General features: G+C 51.0%; 1 protein-coding gene across 4 annotated transcripts; it reads left to right on the plus strand.

Annotated features, from left to right (window-relative positions):
- Positions 1–1,465: 1,465 nt before the first annotated feature.
- Positions 1,466–9,755, plus strand: TAFAZZIN (tafazzin, phospholipid-lysophospholipid transacylase). 4 transcript variants are annotated; one of them, XM_005227723.5, is made up of 11 exons: positions 1,466–1,890; positions 2,047–2,175; positions 3,354–3,399; positions 3,649–3,734; positions 7,716–7,796; positions 7,904–7,945; positions 8,177–8,239; positions 8,400–8,452; positions 8,807–8,884; positions 8,997–9,095; positions 9,286–9,755. In XM_005227723.5, the coding sequence occupies exons 1-10, from the start codon at positions 1,782–1,784 to the stop codon at positions 9,093–9,095; spliced, it is 786 nt and encodes a 261-aa protein (XP_005227780.1). In that variant the 5' UTR covers positions 1,466–1,781; the 3' UTR covers positions 9,286–9,755. The 4 variants fall into 4 exon arrangements, with proteins under 4 accessions (XP_005227780.1, XP_002699760.1, XP_059739665.1 ...); XM_002699714.6 differs by having other exon boundaries at positions 8,997–9,755; XM_059883682.1 differs by lacking the exon at positions 2,047–2,175 and having other exon boundaries at positions 8,997–9,755.
- Positions 9,756–16,150: the final 6,395 nt, after the last annotated feature.

Consider the following 16,150-nt stretch of genomic DNA (forward strand, 5'->3'; position numbering starts at 1 on the left):
TCTAAGGCCCACTGGACTTCACATTCCAGGATATCTGGCTCTAGGTGAGTGATCATACCATCGTGGTTATCTGGGTCATTAAGATCTTTTTTGTATAGTTCTTCTGTGTATTCTTGCCACCTCTTCTTAATACCTTCTGCTTCTGTTAGGTCCATACCATTTCTGTCCTCTATTGTGCCCATCTTTGCAGGAAATGTTCCCTTGGTATCTTTAATTTTCTTGAAGGGATCTCTAGTCTTTCCCATTCTATTGTTTTCCTCTATTCCTTTGCATTGATCACTGAGGAAGGCTTTCTTATCTCTCCTTGCTATTCTTTGGAACTCTGCATTCAGATGGGTATATCTTTCCTTTTCTCCTTTGCCTTTTGCCTCTCTTCTTTTCTCAGCTATTTCTAAGGCCTCCTCAGACAAGTATTTTGCCTTTTTGCATTTCTTTTTCTTGGGGATGGTCTTAATCCCTGCCTCCTGTACAATGTCACAAGCCTCCGTCCATAGTTCTTCAGGCACTCTATCAGATCTAATCCCTTGAATCTATTGTCACTTCCACTGTACAATTGTAAGGGATTTGATGTAGGTCCTACCTGATTGGTCTAATGGTTTTCCCTACTTTCTTCAATTTAAGTCTGAATTTTGAAGTGTATGTAGATAATTATGTAAAATTACGTAGTGTAATAACATTACATATGGTACATTCATAAAATAATCTATATAATAAAAATGCTACAAAGTAGTTAATTCCATGTTAGATGAAATTAATGAAAATAAAGGGGGCGGAGAAGGCGATGGCACCCCACTCCAGTACTCTTGCCTGGAAAATCCCATGGATGGAGGAGCCTGGTAGGCTGCAGTCCATGGGGTCGTGAAAAGTCAGACACCACTGAGCGACTTCACTTTCACTTTTCACTTTCACGCATTGGAGAAGGAAACGGCAACCCACTCCAGTGTTCTTGCCTGGAGAATCCCAGGGACGGGGTAGCCTGGTGGGCTGCCGTCTCAGGGGTCCCACAGAGTCGGACACGACTGAAGCGACTTAGCAGCAGCAGCAGGCCTTGTGGAACTTTCAGCTCGCCTGAGACCTTATCCGTATGTGGTGATATCAGGTGGATGAAGGCAGCTTCTTAATTAATGTGTTCTTGACCTCTCACAAAAAAAGAAAAAAAAAAAAAAGAAAGGGGAAAAAACTAAAAGGGCTCTGCCAACCCTGACCTTGAGTGGCGTCAGATAAACGTGCCAGGCAGCACGTTAATCACGGAGACTTTTCCAAGGACGAACAAAGCAGACAAAAGGGAAGTGGACTTGGAAGGGGGGGCGGGGCTCGAGCCCCTCCTGCGCCGGAGCGTGGCGGGGCCGTGGCGTGGCGGGGCCAAGCCGCCCGTGAGCCTGTCATCGCTGCCATCCAGCGGCCTGAGCGCGTTTTGCGACAGTCGGCGGTCGAGCCCGGCGCCACCGCAGTCTCGCTTTCCGGCGGGTCCGCGGAGCTCGCGGCTACCGCCGCCATCAGTCCTGGGTCCTGGGTGCGCTCCCGGTTTCTTGGTTCTGGGACGGCTGGTGGGTGGCGCGAGAGCGAGGCCGGGGCTGGGCCCGGTTCAGGCCCGACCTGCGAGGTGATCTTGGTCGAGTGCCCTGTCGCGCCGGGCTGTGGCGCCCGTCCGTGGGCCTGTTTAGTGACTCGGCTCCCGAGCGGTTGAGGACGTAGACCTAGAGCGGCCCCTATAGGCTTGCCACAGGGCAAGGGGAGCGCCGGGCCGCTGGGGCTGTGGCGGAAGCTGGGTCGCGGGGGAGATGCCCCTCCACGTGAAATGGCCGTTCCCCGCGGTGCCGCCGCTCACCTGGACCCTGGCCAGCAGCGTCGTCATGGGCCTGGTGGGCACCTACAGCTGCTTCTGGACCAGTGAGTGGGCCCACAGCCGAGGCAGGGTCGGCCGCGTGGCTCCACGCCCAGCCAGAGTTGGGGTTCGGGGCGCTGGCAGGGGCTGGCTTGGTAGCGGGGAGCCCTGGGCCCCTGGGGAAAGAAGCCAAGATCCCTACCCTGCCCGTCTCCCCTCAGAGTGCATGAACCACCTCACCGTCCACAACAAGGAGGTGCTGTACGAGCTCATCGAGAACCGAGGCCCAGCCACACCCCTCATCACGGTCTCCAATCACCAGTCGTGCATGGATGACCCTCATCTCTGGGGTACACGGGCCAGCGTGCTCGGCTTGGGGAGGCAAGGAGGGAACCTGGGTCAGGGCCAAACAAGCAGAACAAACTCACAGGGCTCTTTGCCCGGCCCTGACACTCCTGTTTAAGGGGTGTCCTGCCCCAGGGATGAAAGTTTATTTTGTGGCCCCTTCAGCATTCTCCTAGGCAGTGTGATTGGGAGAGGGCCTCTGGAATTTGGGGGAAGTGAGATGACCACAGGGCAAGGTCTGACAGCTACTTTACTCTGAGCTATCAGGCCTGCGGGATCCTCCATTCTTTAAACTGTTGATGGTTCGGAAGAGCCTTGGGAATAAATCTGAGGAGCATAGGGTGTCCTGTCAAGGAAGCTCTGGGCTAGGGGCTAGAAGACCTGTGTTCTGGTTCCGGCTTTGCCCCAGACTGGGTTTGTAGCCTTCGACCAGCCTCACTGGGGAGTCTAGAAGTTCTGCTGTGCTGACTTCACAGGGAGTTGCTTAGCTCCAATAACCCAGGTGGCTGGCTACAGGGGTGTCCAGAGCTCCCACTGCTGGACGAGGACAGGGAGCTCATGGGGAGCTGTGTGGTCAATTCAGTCTTTCAGAGCACACACTTGCTGCTGGGCAGAAGATGGCCTGTAGGGTGCCAGAGGCAGATCCCAGGGACCAGGAGGAAGGTTTTAGTGCCATCCAGTCACCTGGACCAGGGTGGTGGCAGTGACAGTGGAGGAATAGTTAAAAGGATGTGCTATGTGTGCATGCTTAGTCGCTTCAGTCTTGTCTGACTCTTTGCGACCCCATGGACTGCAGTGCACCAGGCTCCTCTGTCCATGGGATTCTCTAGGCAAGAATACTGGAGTGGGTTGTCATGCCCTCTTCCAGGGGATCTTCCCCACCCAGGGATCGAACTCCCATCTCCTGCATTGCAAGTGGATTCTTTAATGCTGAGTCAGCAGGGATGGGCAGCATTAGCATATATCAGGGAGGTAGGCAGACCGGATGTGGTGACTACTAAGATATAGGGGGTGGAAGATGGAGGAGCCAGGAGAACTTGGGCGTTCAGCCGAAGGGTCTGGAAGATAGCTCTTTGGGCTATAGGGAAATGTCCTTGTCCCTCATTCCCTGAAACAGGGTGACAGAAAGTGGTGCCCCACTAGGTACAAGCTCAGTTGGGGCATGCAGCCTTCTCTCCTCCAGGGATCCTGAAACTCCGTCATATCTGGAACCTGAAGTTGATGCGTTGGTGAGGAGGAATGGATCCCCACGGTGGGCCCAGCAGGCCTTACCCATCTGCCCAGATTGGCCCTCCTCCTGGCCTGCTCAGGAGGTGGCCTCCAGCAGTCCAGGCAGGGCCTAGGGTGGGACCCCACTGGCCCTCCTGTGCCTCCATTCTGCATTGCCAATGCCATTAGGCAGCACGCTGGTGGGAGGAGGGTGGCAGGGAAGCAGGGTGCAGAGGAAGCCGGGGTGACTGCATCCGTCCCCACTCCAGGACCCCCACAGCTGCAGACATCTGCTTCACCAAGGAGCTGCACTCACACTTCTTCAGCTTGGGCAAGTGTGTGCCCGTGTGCCGAGGTGAGCTGCTCCTCTACGAGGGGCTGTTGGGCTGCTGGGTGCCAGGGACGCTTCTCTGACCCTTCCAGGGGCAGGGAGACTGGTGGCAGTGTCTCTGGTTCAGCTGCACTGGGAGTTGAGGGACTCCAGTGGGACAGGCCACCTGGGTGCCAGGGGCGGCTGCCTCACTCGCATGAGGCCCACCTCCATCATCTGGGAGGAGGGAGCAATGGTTTCTTGGAGAGCACCAATTTCCCTGCGAGTGTCGGAGGACTGGGTGTCCTGGGGCTCTGGCATTGGAGGTCAAGGAGACATTATCCACAGTTGCTTCTCCGGAGGCCGTTGCTAAGAGATGCACTGATGGCCATGTGGTGTCATCAGTCAGTGATGGTGGTGGCACGTGCCAGAGGCTATGAGTTTGTGAAAACAGGCTTCTGTGTCGAGTCATGTGACATGGAGTGATTACTTCGCACCTCTTGAAAGCTTCAGAAGGTCGGGGCCATTCGGATCCCCCTTCTCCAGAAAAAGGGGCTCGGAGAGAGAAAGCTGTGGGGCCAAGATCACAGGGCGAGAGGTGGCCAAGCCTGGATTCAAATCCAGCTTGCTTGTTCCTCTGGGGAAGTGGGATTTTTCCCAGCAGAGTATGAAAGGCAAGGCATCCTAGACCCAGGAAGCACGTAGCAAACCCCGGAAGGGTACGTGACCAAGGCAGAAAATGTAGGTTGCGGGCTGCCTGTGAAGCTTCTAGAACAGTCATGCTAAGAATTTGATGTGCTTTCTTGTGTGGTTAAGAGAGAGAGAGCCCCCGGGCTGCAGTGTACCTGGTGGACAGAATCGGGATTGAGTGGAGGCCGGGACCCTGGTTAGGGGCTGTCATGGTTCCTCTGGTGACAGGGCCTCTGGGGGTCACCACAGAGAGCCAGGGACCACGTGCTTTGGGCTGTGCTTTGGAGGTGGAGTTGCTAGGACTTGTTGATAGATTGCTTGTGGCCGAGGGTGGGGGGCAAGGAGAAGAAAACTCAACGATGACGCTAGGTGATGGCAGGTGCCAGGGAGCCACTGGGAGGATGGGACCAGGAACAAGCAGCAGGATGTTGAGAAACCCTGTCACCCTAGGAGGGAGCAATCCAGAGACAGTGTGATGTGCCATTCTGGAACTCTAAAAATCCTGGGAACTCTGGTGCAAACAAAGTCAGCCACACAGAAATGAGAGCATAGAGGGGGAGAGAAGAGACCAGGACAGCCCCTTACCACAGTGGAGACACAAGCCCCCAGTGCAGCAGGGAGCCAAACAGGGCTCCTGGCTATTGTGGAAGCTTCCCGTGACCCTGGAGAAGCCAATTCCCTGAACTGACAGCCATTGGAGCTGTGGGAGTGGTGGGGAGGGGCCCAGCAAGGGGGGCCACTCCTCCCAGAAGTTGGGGTATCAGGAGGAAGTAACCAGGGGGTGTTCGAGGTCAGGGGAACCTTATTGCTAGTAGTGGAAACGGTAATGATGGTTTGGCTCAGTCGGAAAAGAATCTGCCTGCGATGCAGGAGATCTGGGTTCAATCCCTGCATTGGGAAGAGCCTCTGGAGAAGGAAATGGCAACCCACTCCAGTATTCTTGCCCAGAGAATCCCATGAACAGAGGAGCCTGGCGGGCTACAACCCATGGGGTCGCAAGAGTCAGACACGACTTGGCGACTAAACCATCACCATCCAATGAAAAGTTGCAGTGCCCACCCCTCAGGTCTGCAGACTTACTTACTCCCCAGAGACCCCTGCCTGGAACACTCTCTTTTTGCTGCATTTGGAGGCAACTTCATCTCCCCAAAACACAAGCAGAGGCCCCCGTGTCTTGGCAGTTGACCGTGGTATCCATCATGCACTGCTCTGAGCGATGCTGATGCTGCTCAGGTACTCTGTCTTGAGTCTCAGTCCCTCCTTTCTGTGACCTCAGGGGCCTTCCGTGTCCACTTCTAGCCTTGTTCTTCTTTTTGACCTGTATCTACATTTTAGGGTACAATAAAAATAGCAAGTGCAGTCTTAATCCTAAGCACCTTCTGGTGAGAGAATGCGGGAAGGGACAAGCTGTCAAATGCATTGTTCGTGCAGTAAAGGCCTAACAATTGAAGCAAAGGAAGTATCCAGTATACTTTGCTTCTGTGTTCCAGAAAATTTCCTCCCCACCTCATGCTAGGACATGAAGTATCAAAGTGATCTTGCACAAGCCATGCAAGTGAGTAGAAATAGCATTTGTAAAAGCTAAACATCCTGAAGGGTTGCTCCCCAAGCATAGAATTTTAAAATTTTGATCGCGAGCTGAAAGGCTGGTTCACACCAGTGGGTTTTTGTCAAGCAGGAGCCTGTGCCTCTGAAGCCCAGCCCTAGCAGGTCATGTGATCCCAAGTAGGGAACCTGCAGCTCTCACTCATGACACCCAGAGAAACTGCAGTGGGTGACTGCTTCCCAACTCCAGCCCCTGAGGGAGCTGCCAGGCCGTTCCCATGTGGATTGGGTTGAGACTCTTAGATCCCTATCTTGCACCTTCCAAAGACTTGGCCTTGCAGAGAACAGGTTGGAAGTCCATTTCTTAGGGCATCTGCCCAGGTAGTCTTACCATCCCTCTGTCTGTGTCTCCCTGTTTATTTTTCTTGGTCATGCCACAGGGCAAGCAAGATCTTACTTCCCTGACCAGGAATGCACCCGCACCCCCTGCAGTGGGTGGTGTGGAATCTCAGCCACTGGGCCACCAGGGAAGCCCCACTCTCCCCCTTTGTGTTGTGGCTCTCTACTCCTCACTTGATGAGGTAAGGATATTTACCCCTCTTTTTCAGCCTCCATCTTTCTCGGTCTCTGTCCACTCTCCGGACAGGCTTGACAAGCAAGGTCAAGGTTTTTACTGCGTGTGGGCACAGATTGTCCCCATGTGACTTCCAAGTCAAGAGCCAGCAGTCGTGTCTGGGTTATTGCTGACCGCTGGGCCACTTGGGGCCAGTGTCACAGTCTCGGGGCATCTCTGAGGCAGTGTTGCCAGCATTGGGGATGGCTCAGCCACAGCATTTTCCGTGTAGCAGATTTGACTTTTCCCCAACTCTCAGTGACACTGTGAGTCAAAGTCACTCAGTCGTGTCCAACTCTTTGCGACCCATGGACTATAAAGTCCATGGAATTCTCCAGGCCAGAATACTGGAGTGGGTAAGCCGTTCCCTTCTCCAGGGGAATCTTCCCAGCCCAGGGATCAAACCCAGGTCTCCCACATTGCAGGCGGATTCTTTACAAGGGCGACTCGAGTTTTCAAGGGGTGCCCTTTGAGGAAGGGGCCAGCAGGAGGGAGGGACGGCAGAGGCTGAGGACTCAGGTGAGGCTCAGAGGCCCCTGAGGGGTGCCTGTGGGAACTGGCCTGGAAGAGACCCTGGGGAAAGGCTTGCTATGCAGAACCCTGGGCCCCAGTGAGACTGGAGATCACAAATAGCCTTGCTTTGCTCCTGCAGCTTCCTCTGGGCCAGCGGCAGCCACTGGGAGGCTTGCCCCTGGATTAGCTCGTCCCGAGGCTCCAAGAGCCCAACTGTGGAAGCGGGGGCAGGGAGGACAGTAATCGGTTTGGGGGTCCGAGAGGGCACACACTGCAGGTGTCCGACCACAGCCGGAGCTGCTCAGGGGATGCAGCTGTGCTTGGACTGACGGGCAGAAGACAGGGTCATAGATGGGTCGTAAGGAAGTAAGGGAAGTCACTCAGTTGTGGCTGACTCTTTGCGATCCCATGGACTGTAGCCCGCCAGGCTCCTCCATCCATGGAATTTTCTAGGCAAGAGTACTGGAGTGGGTTGCCATTTCCTTCTCCAGGGGATCTTCCCGACTCCGGGATCTTCCCAACCCAGGGATTGAACCCGAGTCTCCCGCGTTGCAAGCACACGCTTTACCATCTGAGGTGTTCCATGGACCAGGCCCTGAGGGTGAAGTGGAGGAGGGGGGTCCTGGGACAACCGAGACTGACGGAGGAGACTTTCTCATTGGCAGGAGATGGTGTCTACCAGAAGGGAATGGATTTCATTTTGGAGAAGCTCAACCACGGGGACTGGGTGCATATCTTCCCAGAAGGTCAGTGGCGCTAGCAGGGTTGCAACTCGCTCGAGGATCTGGATGGGACTGCCCTCTACCTCCTCCCAGTGGCCCCTAAGCCGCAACTCCATCCTCTCTCTTGACAGGGAAGGTGAACATGAGCTCCGAGTTCCTCCGCTTCAAGTGGGGTAAGAGCCATTGGTCCTTTCTGGCTGGGTGGGACCCGGGCATGTGGGGCGGATAACTGTGATCATTGCCACAGGAGGGGGACGGGCCCAGACCAAGGCCTGCCTGGAAGAGGAGATGGCCCAGGGCAGCTGCTTTGAATGGGGTTGCAGGAAGGGCAGGAGCGACCCTGTCCACAGGCTGGCACCAAAACGCCGCTCATGCCAATGTTTCTGCCTCTTCCCCCTGGGCAGGAATAGGTCGCCTGATTGCCGAATGTCATCTCAATCCGATCATCCTGCCCCTGTGGCATGTCGGTGAGCCTACCTCTCGGGCCACTGCTGCAGCCCAGGGAGAAGGGCTTTGCACAGTGGTCTTGTGGGGTGGGTCTCCTCTGGGTGGTCGAGGCAGGGTGCCCAGACTGCCCCGCTCCACCCCCGACACCTGCACCCTGGCTCTCTGTCTGCTGTGCCGTAGGAATGAACGACGTCCTTCCTAACAGCCCACCCTACTTCCCCCGCTTTGGGCAGGTAGGTGGGGCCACCGATCATGTCTGTCTGTCTGTCTGTCTGCCCTCTGCCCTGTGACTCCCATGCGGCACCACTGAGCCCAGATTCAAGAGGGGCTGGGCTTGCAGCAGAGGGAACAGAGTGAAGCAGAGATGATGGGCGGTTTCCTGGCACCACGGCCAGGGCAAGGGGAGGATAGGGACGACTTGGGCATGGACCCCAGGACTGGCAGGGCCCTTGGATGTCACTGAGCCCAATCACCCCATTTTAAAGAGGGAGGGTGGACCCAAGGGGGTACTCAGCATCTTAGCACTGGGGTTGTGGGCACCCCACCCCCCGCTCCTGTCAATCCACTGGCGGCTGGTCTCCCCGCAGAAAATCACCGTGCTGATTGGCAAGCCCTTCAGTGCCAGGCCTGTGCTCGAACGGCTGCGGGCAGAGAACAAGTCAGCGGTGAGTTTCTCCCTGGGGCTGTCCTCGCCCGTCCCAGTGCCCTTGGCTTCCCCAGGCACCCCGGGTGAAGCTCCCTAAGGACTGCGTGGCAGCCCCAGTCCTTCGCCCTCAGGTGGAGATGCGCAAAGCCCTGACGGACTTCATCCAAGAGGAATTCCAGCGCCTGAAGAGCCAGGCGGAGCAGCTCCACAACCACCTGCAAGCCAGATAGGTGCCATCCCGCCTAGACCTGGGTCCAGCTGCCTTTTGGACTTGGAGGGGGGGCGAGGCCTGGGCCAGACACAGCTCTGGGACCCCTCCCAGCTCTCTCAGTGCCGCCTTTGGGTGCTGGGCTGGGGGATGGACTGATGCTCGGAGCTCAGATATGGTCTTTTTGACAGATTGGTGCATAACCTTTCCAGGGTTCCCCCTCCGAGTGGGCGAGCATTGCAGCGCCTCTGGTTCTGCCACTGAAAGAAGGCTCTCAGCTGCTCCTCGCACTTGGCCACGCAGGGAGGAAAGACCTTTAGGCAGGGGCCCTGAGCTCTCTCACCTGCAAGCTGTTTGCTCCCAGAGCTGGGGACTGGAAAGAGGGCCTGATCCAGCTGGGCACTGGAAGGAGGAGCCCTGATCTCACCGCTTCCTCAGGGATAGCCATCAGCCATGTCTTTCTTCTGCCTGTGCTCCCTGCAGGCATGGGAGCCTCAGGCAGGGCCTAGCCCTGGGCTGCAAGTGGAAGAGCTGCCCTTTTCTATAAGGGGAGCCCAGTCCAATGGGGCCTAAGACCCGGACCCTCACTGGGGCCCACTGTTCTTTCTGCCTCCCTGGCATCACTTGAATCCCCTGGTTGTCTTATAAACTATTAATAAAGGATTTGTGTTGTGCTCTTTTACCTCTGACCTCTCTGTAGGGGTGGGGCTGGGAGGTGACCCTCTGGACCAGAAGGCTGGCCCCTGAGAGCTCTGGGCACTTCAACAGCACTTAACTGGATGGGCTCTCAGTGGGCACCAGCCACTGAAGACTTCCATCCTTGTCTGAAATCCCCACGCAGCCTGACAACAGTAGGGCTTCATCTCATTCTGCAAATGGTGCAGTGTGAGGTTAATGGACTTGATTCAGAACCTAAAGTTTGCAAGGTAGGGAGAACCAAGTAGCAATTCAGTCCTCAGGCTGGTTCCCAAGGCAGAGGTGGTCTCTGAAGCTCCCAGTGAGCCGCTGCGAACTACACGTGCTGTGATGAGAAGTGGGAAGGGGGACAACTTGACTGAGTTTGGGGCTCTGGGTGGGAGAAAAGGTAGGAGGATCCAGGGTTGTGGCACTCCTGGCAGAAGGGAAATCCTCTTGAGAGAAAAGCCAGCTCTGTTTAGGGCTCCAGTTTGTCCACAGGTGGTGGTTCAGTTGTTAAGTTGTGTCTGACACTGTGACCCCATGGACTGCAGCACACTAGGCTTCCCTGTCCTTCACTGTCTCCCAGAATTTGCTCAAATTCATGTCCACTGAGTCAGTAATGCTATCCAACCATCTCACCATCTGCCACTCTCTTCTCCAGTCCTCAATCTTTCCCAGCATCAGGGTCTTTTCCAAAGAGTCGGCTCTTTGCATCAGGTGGCCAAAGTATTGGAACTTCAGCTTTAGCATCAGTCCATCCAATGAGTATTCAGGGTTGGTTTCCTTTAGGATTGACTGTTTCCTTTACTTTTTCCTTTACTTTTCCTTGACTACTTTTCCTTTAGGATTGACTATTTACTTTTTCCTTCACTTTTCCCTGACTTTTTTCCTTTAGGATCAAGTCCCTTGATCTTGCAGTCCAAGGGACTTTCAAGAGTCTTCTCCAGCACCACAATTCGAAAGCATCAGTTCTTCAGTGCTCAGCCTTCTTTGTGGTCCAACTTTCACATCTATGTATGACAACTGGAAAAACCACAGCTTTGACTATACAGACCTTTGTTGGCAAAGTGATGTCTCTGCTTTTTAATATGCTGTCTAGGTTGGTCATAGCTTTCCTTCCAAGGAGCAAGGATCTTTTAATTTCATGGCTGCAGTCACCATCTGCAGTGATTTTGGAGCCCCCCAAAATAAAGTCTGTCACTGCTTCCACGTTTTCTCCTATTTACCATGAAGTGATGGGACTAGGTGCCGTGATCTTAGTTTTTTGAATGTTGAGTTTTAAGCCAGTTTTTTCATTCTCTTTCACCCTCATGAAGAGGCTCTTTAGTTCCTCTTCACTTTCTGCCATTAGTGAAGTTCATTCACTCAGTTGGGTCTGACTCTTTGTGACCCCATGAACTGCAGCACGCCAGGCCTCCCTGTCCATCACCAACTCCCGGAGTTTACTCAAACTCTTGTCCATTGAGTCGGTAATGCCATCCAACCATCTCATCCTCTGCCGTCCCCTTCTCCTCCTGCCCTCAATCTTTCCCAGCATCAGGGTCTTTTCCAATGAGTCAGCTCTTCACATAAGGTGGCCAAAGTATTGGAGTTTCAGCTTCAATATCAGTCCTTCCAATGAACACACAGGACTGATCTGCTTTAGAATGGACTGGTTGGATCTCCTTGCAGTCCAAGGGACTCTCAAGAGTCTTCTGCAGCATCACAGTTCAAAAGCATCAATTCTTCGGTGCTCAGCTTTCTTTATAGTCCAACTCTCACATCCATACATGACTACTGGAAAAACTATAGCCTTGACTAGACAGACCTTTGTGGACAAAGTAATGTCTTTGCTTTTTAATATGCTGTCTAGGTTGGTCATAACTTTCCTTCCAAGGAGTAAGTCACCATCTGCAGTGATTTTAGAGCCCAAAAATATAAAGTCAGCCACTGTTTCCACTGTTTCCCCATCTATTTGCCATGAAGTGATGGGACTGGATACCATGATCTTAGTTTTCTGAATGTTGAGCTTTAAGCCAACTTTCTCACTCTCTTCTTCCACTTTCATCAAGAGTTTCTTTAGTTCTTCACTTTCTGTCATAAGGGTGGTGTCATCTGCATATCTGAGGTTAGCCATTAGTGACAGTTGGACCCTAAAGAAGGCTGAGCACCGAAGAATTGATGTCTTCAAGTTGTGGAGCTGGGAAGACTCTTCAGAGTTCCTTGGTCTTTGAGGAGATCAAGCCAGTCAATCTTAAAGGAAATCAACCCTGAATAGTCATTGAAAGGAATGATGTTGAAGCTGAAACTCCAATACATTGGCCACCTGATGTGAAGAGCCAACTCTCTGGAAAAGACCCTGATGCTGGGAAAAATTGAGGGCAGGAGGAGAAGGGGGTGACAGAAGATGAGATGGTTGGTTAGTACCACCAACTGAATGGACACGAGTTTTAAGAAACTCCAGGAGATAATGAAGGATAGGGAAGCCTGGCATGCTGTGGTCTATAGGGTTGCAAAGAGTTGGACATGACTTAGCAACTGAACAACAACAAGGGGAAAAAACATAAACCCTTGTAAACATTAAAAAAAAAAAAAAGAACATAAACTCTTATGGCTCAGCTGGTAAAGAATCCACCTGCAACGTGAGAGACCTGGGTTGAATCCCTGGGTTGGGAAGATCACCTGGAAAGGGGAAAGGCTACCCTTTCTGGCCTGGAGAATCCCATGGACTGTATAGTCCATGGGGTCACCAACAGTCGGACACGACTGAGCAACTTTCACTTGTAGGAAAAAACAGACTGTCAGCCAGTTTGCATCTGCATAAGTCCAAATGTAACATCCCTTTTTCACGTATATGTTTTATATTCATTTTGACAGACATCAACTATTTCATGAAGAGTTCCGATTTGATACCCTACATAAATGTTCCATTTTTCCACATGGTTGTGTTTTAAATTATTTATTAAATTAATTTTTGGTTGCACTGAGTCTTCATTGCTGCCAGAGCAGGTGGTTACTCTCTAGTGGTGGTGCATAAATTTCTCACTGTGTTGTTTTCTCTTGTTGTGGAGCACAGGCTCTTAGTGCATGACCTTCAGTAGTTGCAGTACGTGAGCTCAGGAGTTGTGGCTCAGTAGTTATGTCACATGGGCCTAGTTACTCTGCTGCACGTGGGATCTTCCCAGACCAGGCATCGAACCTGTGTCGCCTGCATTGGCAGGTGGATTCCTATCCACCATACCACCAAGGAAGTCTCATGTTCAGTCTCAGAAAACTTGGAACAAAATGAGGTGAAAGTCAGCTTTTGGTTTTTCTATGTGGAGAGTCCTAATAGCAGAGAATAATGACAGTGTTGTTTCCTTCTTTACAAGTATTCTACTTTTGATTTCATTTGTCTAACTGCTTTGGTACCACTTCTAGCTTCTGGAACTGAAAGAATACCTGAAAGAATTTATACCCAAATTTTTGGAAACAAGGTTTTAGAAAGTTTCCCAGTTATAAGATCAACATGTATAAAAATCAGTTGTATTTACATACATTCACCAGCAATAAAAAAATTAGAAAGTATAGTTTAAGACACCATTTACAAAAGTTACAAGGTAACTAGGAATCTCACAAAAGATGTGAAAGATCTACATAAGGAAAATCACAACATTTTATAGAAAGGTATTAAAGAAGACCCAAGTAAACGGAGAGTGATCCCATGCTCCTGAGTAGGAATACTTGATATAGTAAATATGTCAGTTCTCCAGAATTAATCTACAGAATTACTCACAACAGCAAAAAGGAAACTCAAGGGTCCATCAACAGTTGAATGGGTAAATAAACTGGGGTCATACAAGGGAATATTATTCTCCATAAAAAGAAAGGAAATTCTGACATTGTGGCTGCATTGTGAATGAACCTTGAAAACATTACACTAAGCGAAATATGTCAAACACAAAAGACTACATGTAGTATATGATTCCATACATATGAGATCCCTAGAGTAGTCAAATTCATAGAGACAAAAAGTAGAATGGGTGACAGGGACTGGGGGAGGAGGGAATATATATGTAGTGTTTAGTGAAGATAGTTTTAGTTTGTGGTAGATGAGAATGTTCTGGCAACGGATGGAGGTGATGGTTGTAGAACAATGTGAATGTGCTTCATGCCCCAGAACTGGACAGTTAAAAATGGTTACAATGGTAAAGTTTTATATCACTATTTTATCACAATAAATCTTTTAAATAAAAAATGGCTAAAAGGTAGACTTTGTTATATACATTTTACCACAACTTTAAGTAATCTAGCCAATATAATGAATTGATTTTAAAATCAATATGAACACACAATAGCCCAATAACAGCCTCTTGAAAAAAGGACATGGTGGGAGGATTTGCCTTTTTGGGTATCAAAGTTTATTGTGAAGTTATAATAATTCAGACAGGGTGGTACTCGAGAGACAAATTGATTAGTGGAATGGAACAGGGATCCAAAAACTGACCCACAGCTGTAAGCACACTTAATATAGAGCAAAATTGGTATTCCAAGACAGTGGGTAAAGGACATTCATCTCAAACAGTACTGGGACAATTGCAGCTCTCTTAAAGACACTTGATCCTTGCCTCACAACATACATGAAGAAAGTGAAAGGGTTAGTCACTCCGTCGTGTCCAACTCTTTGTGACCCCAGGGACTGTAGCCTGCCAGGCTCCTGTGTCCATGGAATTCTCCAGGTTAGAATACTGGAGTGGGTTGCCATGCCCTTCTTCAGGGAATCTTCCCAACCCAAGGATTGAACCTGCATCTCTTGCATCTCCTGCATTGGCTGGCGGGCTCTTTACCACTCACACCACCTGGGAAGCCCCACAACGTACATGAATGCATGGAAAACAAAGACAACTTCTAGAAGATAATGTAGGCAAATATTTCCATAATCTAGGGGCAGGGAAAGCTTTCTTAAAGAGGATATTAAAAACATGAGGGATTCCCTGGTGACTCAGTGGTAAAGAATCTGCCTGCAATGCAAGAGACGCAGGAGATGCAGGTTTGATCCCTGGGTTGGGAAGATCCCCTAGAGGAGGAAACGGCAACCCAGTCCAGTATTCTCGCTGGAAATATGCCATGGACACAGGAGCCTCACAGGCTACAGTCCATGGGGTCACAAAGAGTCGGACATGACTGAGGGACTGAGCACACATACAAAAAACATGAACCATCAAGAAAATGGTACATATCTCACATTGAAGGTCAGGAAGGGCGGCGGTGAGGAGATACCCCTCGTCCAAGGTAAGGAGCAATGGCTGCACTTTGCTGGAGCAGCCATGAAGAGATACCCCACGCCCAAGGTAAGAGAAACCCAAATAAGATGGTAGGTGTTGCAAGAGGGCATCAGAGGGCAAACACACTGAAACCATACTCACAGAAAACTAGTCAATCTAATCACACTAGGACCACAGCCTTGTCTAACTCAATGAAACTAAGCCATGCCCATGGGGCAACCCAAGACAGGTGGGTCATGGTGGAGAAGTCTGACAGAATGTGGTCCACTGGAGAAGGGAATGGCAAACCACTTCAGTATTCTTGCCTTGAGAACCCCATGAACAGTATGAAAAGGCAAAATGATAGGATACTGAAAGAGAAACTCCCCAGGTCAGTAGGTGCCCAATATGCTACTGGAGATCAGTGGAGAAATAACTCCAGAAAGAACAAAGCGATGGAGCCGAAGCAAAAACAATACCCAGCTGTGGATGTGACTGGTGATAGAAGCAAGGTCCGATGCTGTAAAGAGCAATATTGCATAGGAACCTGGAATGTCAGGTCCATGAATCAAGGCAAATTGGAAGTGGTCAAACAAGAGATGGCAAGAGTGAATGTCGACATTCTAGGAATCAGCGAACTGAAATGGACTGGAATGGGTGAATTTAACTCAGATGACCATTATATCTACTACTGTGGGCAGGAATCCCTCAGAAGAAATGAAGTGGCCATCATGGTCAACAAAAGAGTCCAAAATGCAGTACTTGGATGCAATCTCAAAAACGACAGAATGATCTCTGTTCGTTTCCAAGGCAAACCATTCAATATCACAGTAATCCAAGTCTATGCCCCAACCAGTAATGCTGAAGAAGCTGAAGTTGAACGGTTCTCTGAAGACCTACAAGACCTTTTAGAACTAACACCCAAAAAAGATGTCCTTTTCATTATAGGGGACTTGAATGCAAAAGTAGGAAGTCAAGAAACACCTGGAGTAACAGGCAAATTTGGCCTTGGAATACGGAATGAAGCAGGGCAAAGACTAATAGAGTTTTGCCAAGAAAATGCACTGGTTATAACAAACACCCTCTTCCAACAACACAAGAGAAGACTCTACACGTGGACATCACCAGATGGTCAACACCAAAATCAGCTTGATTATATTCTTTGCAGCCAAAGATG

This window comes from Bos taurus, chromosome X (genome assembly GCF_002263795.3).
Source record: "Bos taurus isolate L1 Dominette 01449 registration number 42190680 breed Hereford chromosome X, ARS-UCD2.0, whole genome shotgun sequence".
NCBI lineage: Eukaryota > Metazoa > Chordata > Mammalia > Artiodactyla > Bovidae > Bos > Bos taurus.

Coding starts and splice junctions, on each gene's coding strand:
- TAFAZZIN (XM_002699714.6), top strand. CDS start 1,782: ATGCCCCTCCACGTGAAATGGCCGTTCCCCGCGGTGCCGCCGCTCACC. Junction 3,400..3,648: donor AACCTGAAGTTGATGCGTTG/GTGAGGAGGAAT, acceptor TCCCCACTCCAG/GACCCCCACAGCTGCAGACA. Junction 3,735..7,715: donor GTGTGTGCCCGTGTGCCGAG/GTGAGCTGCTCC, acceptor TCTCATTGGCAG/GAGATGGTGTCTACCAGAAG.